Below are 12,010 nucleotides of genomic sequence, written 5' to 3' on the forward strand. Positions count from 1 at the left end.
AAATATTCGTTCATTGGTTTTAAGCCTATTTGTTGCCTCATAATTTTTGAATTACGACATTTGAATCCGGCACAGGCCAATAATATAGTTTTGTGGTACAAAATGTCAGAACTTTGGTACTTTGCTAAAAGAGGTGACGATACCTCTTTTTTTATTTTTGGTTTCGAAACGTGATAGATTGTTATATGTCCATCCGAGTGAGTGCTATTATGATATTCTATGACAGCTAGTTTAACATAATGGCCCCTAATGGAAAAAGATGGATGCGTCACCACGTCATCTTTGATTGGAAATGAATAAAATTAATTGATAGTACATGATTTTTAGATAGTAGTCTCAGGGTTCCCAGACATGTTGTCCGTTCTATAATGTTTTTTTTTTTAAACCATATCTTACCTGGGGATGTTGAACTCGCTAAGAATATGTAAATTTTCATGACAGTTGATGATAATTACGGAAAAAATACGCAAGACATCTAAAAGCAGAAAATCAAAATTGTTCTATAGCAAATTTGTACTTACCACACGAAAAACATAAGCAAACTCCTTTTCCGAAGAATCTTGTTTTTCATTACTTGCAGCATAGTTCCAGTACTGCCTGTTTCGGAAGATACACCTGATTTTGTTTCGTTCTACGAATAAAAAAAAAATCCCAAATTGATTAGAAAATACAAGAAATTTTAATGCATAAAAAACAATATATGCCATGGGTGTCCGTTAAAAGGTGTCGAAAGTCATCCTCGAAGTGCTACTTCGAGACGGAAGGGGGAGGCTGATTTCACAATCTATAGACTTTTTGTGCATTATTTGAACATAGAATATACTACAGCTCATCAAAGAACAAAGCGAATTGATAAATGCGAGTTGCCAGTTGGTAAGTGAGTAAACGTTGTATTTACTCATTGTATTTCAAACATTTGTATTTCAAACGTTGTATTTCAAACATTTGAACTAAAGATTTTGTTGTGTAAAGCAGGCATGGTTTTCATTCTTAAAGCGTTGCGATAATCGTTGTTAAAATTTAGCTTAAACAGTAGAGTTGAGGGGCAGACTTCAGCTTCCTTATGTTCGGTGGAATTCGTGCTTGCCTAAGTTACAACGTTGCTCTTCTGCCTATACATAAACGAACTTTTCATTTAAAAACTTAATTTGTTTCTATTGTTAATTTTTATTGAAGGTATGTCAATTAAATATGTAAGAATGAAGTAAAAAACTAAACCACAATACGAGTGAAACATAAATCAATCGTTATCCCCTTACTTATTTATGGTAAGTTCTGTTTGTTGTTAGTTTGATTGTTCACTTTAATCTCATAAAGGGATTTTACAAATAAACCGTTTTGATAACCCGAGGACGTATGGTCTTAACATTTCTTGCCTTGCTACTTCATCAAAAAAAGTCCCGCGGGGATCATACCTCAAGATATTTTGAACGGATCAGAAAAAACTTCTTCTTAGCCCTTTTTCCCCCCAAATTCAAAAACAATATCATATATCCTTTTGTACACCCTTCAACCGTCCCTTAAGGTTTTAACCTGATCCGAATGTGGTTACAGAGGCTAAGGCCAATGAAAAATGACTCTAAAACTTTAAATTTCGATTGACCGAAGCCCCACCTAGGTTTCTGCGACCAGACTTTCAATGTAAAGTAGCCGAGGAAAAAATTATACATGGGAGACACTAAGTCCACGCTACGGCGTTGACTAAGCTCTGATGACTTTACTACTACTACTACTATTGCTAACTCACTGCAGCACCAAGCCGCTTTAAGCCATAATAGCTGCAAATGCTCCTCCTCCATCCCAATCTATTGAAAACCTTCTTATTTAAGCCCTCCCAAGAAGTTCCTATTTCCTTTAAATCTTTCCTTCCATCCCATTCGGAGACGACATACTTTTCGTTTGGCCCTAAATGGTTGGCCGATAAGGATAATCTTTGGTAAGCTGTTATTTTTCATCTGCAGAATATGTCTTATCCATCTCATCCTTTCTCGCATTATAGCCCTGGAAAGCAGAATTGAACCATATTCTTCGTTCAGCTTACTGTTTGAGATACGGTATCCTAAACAATCCGTATGCAATTTCTTTGGAATCCATCTAGCAAATCCTTCTCTGTTTCTTGGAGCGTCCACGCTTCAAAACTACACTGGACCATTGTCATTACTGAAGCTTCCAATATTCTAACCTTGGCTCGCAGACCTATCTTCCTATTCTTCCAAACTTTTTTCAACTGTGAAAATCATACCCAGGACTTTTGCTATTCTACATTTAATATTTATAATGAACTCACCGTCTTTACTAATAATACTGCCTAGGTAAGTAGAGCTGTCCACTTGATCGCTCTTTTCATTACCTAAAATCACCTCTTCACCTCCACTTATTCCTAGTCTTAAGCGACTTTATAGGGCTCAATAACCATATCTCTTTCAGAAGTAGGCTCTTTAGTCCACTTGGTGTTTCACCGTATTAATATGCAACAAATTACCCCCCACCCCTACTTCGCTTTCTGCCAAGAACGGAAAAAGAATAAAGGAATTTGCTACTTGCCTTGTCTGCTGCATGATAATCTGGTTCACTAGTTCCATCCAACGAAGTACAAAGTAAATGTTGAGGCACTGTCTTCTTATTTACTCTACAGGCCACTTCTACAATATTTTTCGCTTCTTCGAGACGACCCTGATTTATCAGCCAGCGACACGACTCGGGCAAAAGCCTGGAACGCAGAAAATAAAACTCCAAGAACAATTCACACGCCAAGTCAAAATTTCGTACTTCTGGATTTAGACCCCTCAGAAAAAAAATAGATATATAAAATCTCAATATTACCGTGCAGTCAGATAGTCTGTTTTTAATTATTTTTTTTTCTGAAGTACTACACTAATTTCCTCTGATAGCAATGGGAGTTCTAGAAATTTCAAGATACCCACAAGTAAGGTCAGACTCTTTTGCATAAAGAGATAACAACACAGACACGAACGGACTATTTGAGAACAGGCTAAGAAAAATTCTGAATAGATTGTAGAAATCCATTGGATAGTATAGCAAGAAAGTCTGTGTGTATCTATGACTAAGAGAGTCATGAGACCAGTCGACGCCACCGAAAAGTGTTTCTGCTTAACAGGAATATCATATAAATCCTTTGGTATGCTGCCGAAACGTGAAACCTTAACCAGCAACAAGAAAAGAAACTTACTGCTTTTAAAAGCACAGATCGTTAAAGGTTTCTGTATATTTATTCGTCGGAATGCTGTAAAATAAAATCATTCTGGGACGAATAAATTAATCCCTAATTACTGACATCATCAGACCCCTTGATGGAGGAACTTTGGCTATTTCATTAGCACGCAGGACATTAAGGCAAGAAAGGCCTCAAAAGACGGTAGAGGGTAGATATGACGTTGACCCGCGTCACCTGAATTCTTTGCTTTAATAGATTTGGAGGATATTTAAACAGATGGGCTAATGTGTGGTTCTGATGGCACAGCGGGGGGGGGAGATATCTACAAGGTAAGCCAAATATTTTTTTGCTATAAACCCTAAGGCATTTCTGGTTCCGATATGGCCGATATTACAAGCCCTCATACAGTAAGTTTCTTTTAACACCGCTGCCTCTCCTACACCAAGAATTTTCATTTTCAAGGATTATTTTTTAAGAGGTTCGATACAAGTGGTCAAAAAAGGCAAGAACCAAAACAGCACAAAGGGTATAGAAACATAATATGCCAAATCAGCCAACATCAGCATAAGCTACAACGAAAAATTGTTTGTTAAAATATATTTTAGGGTTCTCAGGATACTGCGTAGTAATTATTTTATACTTAGTAATTTGGTGTAATTTTAATAATTTATTTTTGATTTTGGGGATTTTTCCTTTTTTATTTTTTAGATATTTTATAGTCGGGTATTTTAAGCTGAAAATATATATCAAATAAAGTGCCATCAGCTGCACCTTTGCAAAAAAAGTAAAACTTGCTATTGTGCACAAAATATTTCATTATTTAAAAATTTTGAACTCAGAGGTTCAAAGCCAAGATCCAAAAAGAGCCTATATTTAAAAAAAAACATGTGCTATAGGGAGAAGTTAAAAGAGCCTATTCCAAATCGACCAAAATTAAAAGGCGACATATGCAGTTCAAATTTCTGAGGCTCTTAGGATTATGTGTATTAGTTTTTCTTATTTTTAGTATCTATTTTAGTTTAAGCTCTTTTTCATTTTCAGTAATTTTTTATTTAAGTATTATTTTTGTTCTTTTGTGTTTTTTTTTTTACTCAAACATTTGGAGGTGAAAACATTCATTAAAGCAAATTGTTCGATATGATAATGCGCGTTGTAAAATAATTAGTTTTCCTTTTCTAAAGTCCATGTTGATATCCTAGATGACACCCGTTTTATTATCAGATTAAAAAAAACGGATTTTCAAGTGAAAGTAAGGAACAACATTGAAACTTAAAACGAACAGAAATTATAACGTGTATTAGGGGGCCTGCCCCCTCCACTATCTCGCTTTTGAAGCTAAAGTTTTTAGTTTTTTTTAAAACGCTTCGTATTGTTCTAATTAAACGATCCTTGTGTATCAGGAGTCTTTCATTAGGAATTGGGAATCCAAGTCAAATTTTAGCATAAAGAGTGAAATAGTGAAAAGGGAGCGATCCCCTTCATATACAAAATTTCTGGTCATTTTAAGTTTGAATGTTGCTCCTTGCTTTCAGTTGATAAAACTTGATTTCTATTGTTCTTTTAATAATGCCGAAAAACCCGTCTCCCCCTCCACAGAAAATAACCCCCATGGACAGACAAATTCAGTCCAGTAGAAAATTCTAGAAAATTCAGTCCAGTAAAAATGTATCTTAGACCTTAGATCCACTTGTGCCTCCAGAGGCACCCAGGGCATCAAGAAGGAGCCGCCAATCTTCCCGCCGGTTTGCTGCTGCAAGTATGTCCTCCCATTGAGGTTGGATTGATGTGTGGAGGTTACGGAGATCTGTCTGGTACGTTCGACGCAGGGTGTTTCTGGGTCTGCCCCTGCGGCGTGGACCCGGTGGCTGCCAATGGAGCGCTGCATTTGGTAGTCGGAGATTGTCCATAATTAGTACATGGCCAAGGTATCTCCATCGGCGGACTCTTATAATATGTGTCACAAGAGGCTGGTCAGTCTTGTCACGGATGAATTGGTTTGTTATTCTCTGCTGCCAACGGATGTTGAGAATTCTTCTGAGACATGTGTTTTCGAAAGCAAGTATTCTTAGCTCTTGTTCCTGGTTGAGGTGCCAGGTTTCGGCAGCGTAAAGCAGCACTGGCATAACATTGCTATTGAAGAGGCGTAACTTTAGCCGTATAGAGAAGCTTTGGGACCGCCATACTTTCCGTAATCTATTGAAGGCCCCATTGGCTTGGCCGATTCTTGTGAGCACTTCTTTTGTGGTCGATCCGGTACTTTCTATTATGCTTCCCAAGTATTTGAAATGGACAACTTGCTCTATGTGTTGGTCTCCGCAAGTGATGCTCAGGGCTGAATCTGTGGTAGCCATGCAATTTGTTTTCTCATTATTTATTTTTAGGCCGACATGTCCGCCTCTCTCCCTCACTTTGTCAAGGAGTTCTTGGAGTCTATGCTTGCATGATTCTAGGACGGCGATGTCGTCAGCGAAGTCTACATCCCTGAGGCGTGTTTCTGGATTTAGCTGGATTCCGTCTGTGCTTGTACTTCGCAGTATGTAATCAATGACAATTACGAAAAGTAGCGGTGACAAGACGCAACCATGCTTAACTCCTGACCTAATGCGGAAGAAACGGGTTTGGCCATCTGGTGTCTTTTCACAGCACTCGCTATCTTCATAAAACGCAAAAATCAGTGAAACTATCTTTTCAGGGATTCCGTAATGCAGTAGGATCTTCCACAGACTTTGGCGGTCTACTGAGTCAAATGCCTTCTCAAAATCAATGAATATCATATAGATTTTGGAGCGCCATTCTCTGCTTTCTTCCGTCAGTAGCCGTAGGGTGAATATCAAGTCTGCACATGAACGGTTCGGTCTGAATCCATGTTGCTCGTCGCGAAGGTGTCTGTGGAGCTGCGAGCTGATTCTCTGCAGTAAAATATGCGTCAGCAATTTGCTAGGTATGGAAAGCATGCAGATTCCTCGCCAGTTGCCTGGCAAGGACGTATCGCCTTTCTTAAAGATCCTCACAAGCGTGCTGCGTTTGAAATCCGAAGGTACTTTGGCGGTCGTCCAGATTACTGCGAACAACGCTGTCCAGAACTTGAGGCAGGTCATAACAGTCGATTTGATCATTTCTACAGAGATTTTGGTGTTACCAGGCAACTACTCTTTTGTTAGCTCCTTCTATGCAGCTATAAATTTGCTGAACAACGGCGGGTACGTACACACATTTAGGGAAAACAGAATGGTTCTTGGAATCTGAAGGTAATACTTTATCGGAAGCCTATTCAACAGCCTTTCGAAATAACTGAACCTACTTTCACTTACTTTAGACTGAGGTGTTTTCAGAATACCCGCGGGGTCTGTTACTGGTCCATGTTGAATAGAGGATTTCTTTCCAATAATCTCATTAGTGATTTTATAGACGGTTCTTGAATCACCTCTCTCCGCCGCCTCTTCTGCCTGCGCTGCTTTCGCTCCAGCAGGTTTCTCCGGTCTTTTCTGGCACTCTTCTTTACCTCTTTCTCCGCGGCTCTGGAGTTATCATTTCGGAGTATCTGTTTGTTGGGGGTTTGTGTTTGAAGCAGTAATGCTTTTACTATTTTCCTTTTCCGTATAATGTTCTAAACTGTGTCATATAGACACGGGTCTTTTGTACTCTTACAATACCTAATGGCCGCTATTGAAGCATCGTGAAAACACAACTATGTTCTTTCCTAGTATTGATTGCTATCAGCATCATCTAGTAAAGACAAGGCTTCAAATCTATTACGCATCTCTAGTTTAAAGGCTTGGTTGAATTCTCTCAACCTCAGTTTCTCCGAGTCAAAGACTGGGTTTAAGGGAGCCTTTTTTGCGTTTGTATTTCTTTTCAATTTGAGGCGGATTTTCGCTGCCATCAGATTATGATCTGAGCCAACATCAGCTCTTCTATATCCCATTATATCAAGTAGCCTTGATCTCCACTTCCTGCTCCAAAGACAATAGTCAATCTGATTTCGGGTGTGGCCATCGGGAGATCTCCAAGAATATTTGTGTACATCCCGATGAGAAAATAGGGTACCTCTGATTACTAGGTCGTTAAGGAGCGCGAAGTCGATAAGTAGTTCTCTGATTTTGTTTCGCTGGCCCAGGCCATGCTCTCCGAGAACTTCAGGGGAAAACGAACGGTCGTTTCCTACTTTCGCGTTAAAGTCTCCTAGAAAACATGCCATGTCATGCCGTGGTATGTCGTTTGCCACGGAGTTGAGAGCTCTGTAAAATTCGTATTTTGCTTCGTCGGTGGCATCATTGGCGGGTGCGTAGCATACTATTACTGACAGTTTCACATGCGCGCCGATGAAGCGGGCTTTCAGGATTCTAGGTGACACCAGTGTCCACTGTAATAGAGCTTGGGAAGTCTGTTTTGTTATCATTAGTGCTACTCAGTATTCACGCTTTTGCTGCGATCCACTGTATATAATGGTCACATCTCCATCCAGTTTATTTGATCCAGATCCTAGCCATCGAACTTCTGACACAGCCAGAAGGTCAAGATGGTAATCTTTCAGTGCTCTTAGCACTTGTTCAGTATTGGAGTCTTGAGACATTGTGCGGACGTTCCAGAAACCAAATTTGAGGTGTTGTTTCGCATTCATAAATCTTGAATGCGTAAAAATGTACCCAGGAAAATTGCCCTTAACATATCCGCGTGTAAAATTTCAACATATTTGCAGATGGGAGCTTGAAACCTCGACAGTAGATTTTTCTGATAGCTGAATAGGGTGGCGTGATTTTTTTTTAGATTCCTTGACTTTTAGGGGAGGTTATCCCCCTTTTTGAAACCCGGGAAAATTTTCTCATGCTCGTATCCTTTGATGGGTAACACTAAACTTAATGACTCTTATATATTTGGAATTAACACAATAAGCCAATTCTTTTGACATATCAATTGATATCAACATTCGTCTTTTAGGGTTTCGGTTACTATTGAGCCACGTCGCTACCTACCTACAATTCGTTACCACGAACCGTGTGATAAATTTCCTTTCCCCCTCATATAAATTCGCTTTACCTCGTTTCCTCAGTTCCAGAATGTTGCCTTGATTTTAAATTCGTGTCATCTATGACATACAACGTCAGCTATTTTTGTCAAATTTTTTTTCTTATCAGCGTTAAAACTTCACATACTAAACTACAACGCATTCAGAACTTTGCCTTGGTTTTAAATTCGTGTCATCTATGACATACAACGTCAGCTATTTTTGTCAAAGTGTTTTTTCTTATCAGCGTTGAAACTTCACATACTAAACTACAACGCTTTCAGAATTTTGCCTTGATTTTAAATTCGTGTCATCTATGACATTCAACGTTAGCTAATTTTGTCAATTTTTTTTTCTTATCAGCGTTAAAACTTCACATACTAAACAACAACGCTTTCAGAATTTCGCCTTGAATTTAAATTCCTATTATCTATGACATTCAACGTCTGCTATTTTTGTCAAAGTTTTTGTCTTATCAGCGTTAAAACTTCACATACTAATCAACAACGGTTTCAGAATTTTGCCTTGAATTTAAGTTCATATCATCTATGGTATTCAACGTCTGCTATTTTTGTCTTAGTTTTTGTCTTATCAACGTTAAAACTTCACATACTGAACAACAACGCTTTCAGAATTTTACCTTGATTCTAAATTTGTATCATCTAATACATTTAACGTCTGCTATTTTTGTCATAGTTTTTGTCTTATCAACGTTAAAACTTCCATACTAATCAACAACGGTTTCAGAATTTTGCCTTGAATTTAAGTTCGTATCATCTATGGTATTCAACGTCTGCTATTTTTGTCTTAGTTTTTGTCTTATCAACGTTAAAACTTCACATACTGAACAACAACGCTTTCAGAATTTTACCTTGATTCTAAATTTGTATCATCTAATACATTTAACGTCTGCTATTTTTGTCATAGTTTTTGTCTTATCAACGTTAAAACTTCACATACTGAACAACAACGCTTTCAGAATTTTACCTTGATTCTAAATTTGTATCATCTAACACATTTAACGTCTGCTATTTTTGTCATAGTTTTTGTCTTATCAGCGTTGAAACTTCACATATTAAAAAACAACGCTTCCAGAATTTTGCCTTGATTTTAAATTCGTGTCGTCTATGAAATTCAACGTCAGCTATTTTTGTCAAAGTATTTTCTTATCAGCGTTAAAATTTCACATACAAAACAACAACGCTTTCAGAGTTTTGCCTTGATTTTAAATTCGTGTCATCTATGACGTTCAAGGCAGCTATTTTTGTCAAAGTTTTTTTCTTATCAACGTTAAAACTTCACATACTAAACAACAACGCTTTCAGAATTTTATTGTTGTTAAAAATATGATTATTAAAGTAAATAAGCAAAAATAAATGTTTGGGACAATCATTTTATAACATTAATTCAAAAAAAAGTTTTTCCACAAAATAAGTTTTTCAAAGAAAAGTAAAGAACTCCATTAAACAAAAAATGAGCAAAAATAAAGTCAAATAATCTACGAAGCGTGGAACTACCGCATAAATAAATGAAACCCGAAACAAACAGAAATTACAATAAATAACCGAGTCAAACTCAAAACGAGCAGAAATTAACATAAATTGCGCTCAAAACCCCTATGCCTTCCCAAGGCCAGACCATAATTTGCACTTTACTAAAAAAATATAAATGTTCTTAATTTTATAACTTTAATAAATCAAATAATATTAACATTTTGATTACTAAATATCAGTATTAAACTGACAATGCACATTCATTTGTTTTGTTTTTTTCAGTAAAGTTGGAGGATTGGAGGGCTAGTTGCCTTCCAATCACTTTCGACTATTAAAAAGGGCATTAGCCACTCCAATTTCCAATCGAGTGAGCCCTTTTCGAAGTTTATACAACAACTCCTTCAATACGAAGTGCCCGGGTATGGATAAAAAAAATATGATACATTGTGCCAACATCGTTTTTTACTTAGGCAGCGCTATTGCGCTGCTTATGATATTGTAAACCTTACTTTTTTACAAAACCGTTTAGGATGCTCATCATTATTACCTTACTCTTTAGGTTGAGTTGATTTTTCAATCAGACACAAAAGTTTCTGAGTTGGTGCATTATTTAATTTGCAAGCAGATAGCAATTAAGTTAAATCACGATTTGGTACTGTAAACACTGGCGGATCCAGGGGGGGCGAGGGGGCGCCCGCCCCCTAACGTAGTCTAAAGTAGTGTAATTTACTTAATTAACGCAATTTTACGTTAATTAAACTTGCTCCTAACGTAAGTTTATCAGATCAACCTATTTTGCCCCCCCCCCCTAAAAAGAATCCGAGATCCGCCCATGACTGTAAAGGGTTTTAAATAAACTCCACCCTAGAAGGAACGTAGCCTTGGTAAAATATGTGGTAATATGTCATTTTGTATAAAAATATCAGGAATATGATTATTACCACCAATATGAAAGTAACAGGAAGCCAGGTGCACCGTATATTAGCTGCAAAATTCTCCAATCTTTTACAAAAATTGCAACAATTCCAAGGGAGCAGGAGCCAATAGCGAAGAAAATGTTTTGTATAAATCCAAATTTTAAACGAAATTCACTTCCAACAAATTCAGTTCCTAAAAAAAGAAATTATCATTATTAAAAAGGTTAGAAATAAATAGACTAATATCTGCAATCTAGTAAATAGCGGAAGACAGTTAAAAAAAAAAACTCTAGTGATTTTTACTTCATTTAAAAGATGTTCTGGAATAACATATTGAACCAGTAATGGTAGAATATTGGAATAGGATTAATCTGAACAGAAGTCACATCATCACACATCACACATCATGGGGAGACTCAAAAACCACGTTTCGCTTGGTATTTTACGGACAAACTGGAAACCATTTCCATCAAAGAAATGCCGAGAAGATTGTATTTTTCAACATTGCATAGTAAAACAAGGTTTCCAATTCGATGGTTTATTCGGTATTTCTGTAAAAATTGTCAAATGAACACGGTGGCTAATGGAATGCATATTTTAACACTGAATTACGAAAAGTCTTGATTACCCTCGGAATTGAGAGACATAAGATAATGGATCCCGTGAATAATTTAAAACATGATAAAACAGTAAAAATTAAGCAAAAAAATAATTCTAGCACATTTAATTACTTTTGATTATCATTAAATTATAATCCCGCACATTTTAAAATTAACTTTGTTTTATAAATTGCGTTACTCGGTTATGACAACCCTGGTGCACATATGCCTTAAGATTACCGGGAGGGTATCAATTGGTCTCTTTCCAGGGAAGAGATAATGCCCTAAGGTTCAAAATACATTTTTGGGGTCATACTTTTCTGCTTTTTGTGAGAGCTCCTTCAGACCCATACTGAGGGTTTACCCGTTTACGTCGCAAAGGGCCACTATTGCCACTACTGATGGAACATTTATCGTTGTCGAGACGGTCCAGGGTCTCTGGTGGACTGTTCTGCCACCAATATTCGTAATCTAATAGGCTGCCAGAGGCATTTCTGAAGCCACTAGTGTAAGTCATCTGGCACCACGGTGCCACGATGACGCGCCACAGACTCTGACGCGCCACAGATTCTCCGAGTTATGCCCTTGCTGATTTCCGTGCTTTGGTTCTGTCACAGCTTTAACCAGTAGGGATACGACAATGGTACTACGGGTGGGGGGAGTAAGTGTCAGACTAATTGGCCCAAGTTGCCGCTGTAAGGGCCCAATTCATCAAGCTCAAGATTCGTATTATAAGACTCTTCTTTTCCCTCAGGAAAAATATCTCCAATAATTAAAGACTTTAACCCTGTACCAACCTCTACCCTCTCTCTCTAGACTTC

The 12,010-nt window shown here is 37.5% G+C and overlaps 1 protein-coding gene across 1 annotated transcript in view; it reads right to left on the bottom strand.

The window, feature by feature from the left end:
- The window catches only part of LOC148955688 (organic cation transporter protein-like), an 89,052-nt gene that overhangs the window by 49,170 nt on the left and 27,872 nt on the right, over window positions 1–12,010 (bottom strand). The window contains exons 5-8 of the mRNA XM_089107883.1: window positions 10,615–10,783; window positions 2,545–2,710; window positions 522–631; window positions 56–246 (exon numbers count right to left, since the gene is read on the bottom strand). Coding sequence (XP_088964009.1) covers window positions 56–246; window positions 522–631; window positions 2,545–2,710; window positions 10,615–10,783 — 636 coding nt within the window. The remainder of the gene's footprint in view (window positions 1–55; window positions 247–521; window positions 632–2,544; window positions 2,711–10,614; window positions 10,784–12,010) is intronic.

The sequence above is a fragment of the Artemia sp. Qi Xiang Cuo genome, chromosome 2 (assembly GCF_049724085.1).
Source record: "Artemia sp. Qi Xiang Cuo chromosome 2, ASM4972408v1, whole genome shotgun sequence".
Lineage (NCBI taxonomy): Eukaryota > Metazoa > Arthropoda > Branchiopoda > Anostraca > Artemiidae > Artemia > Artemia sp. Qi Xiang Cuo.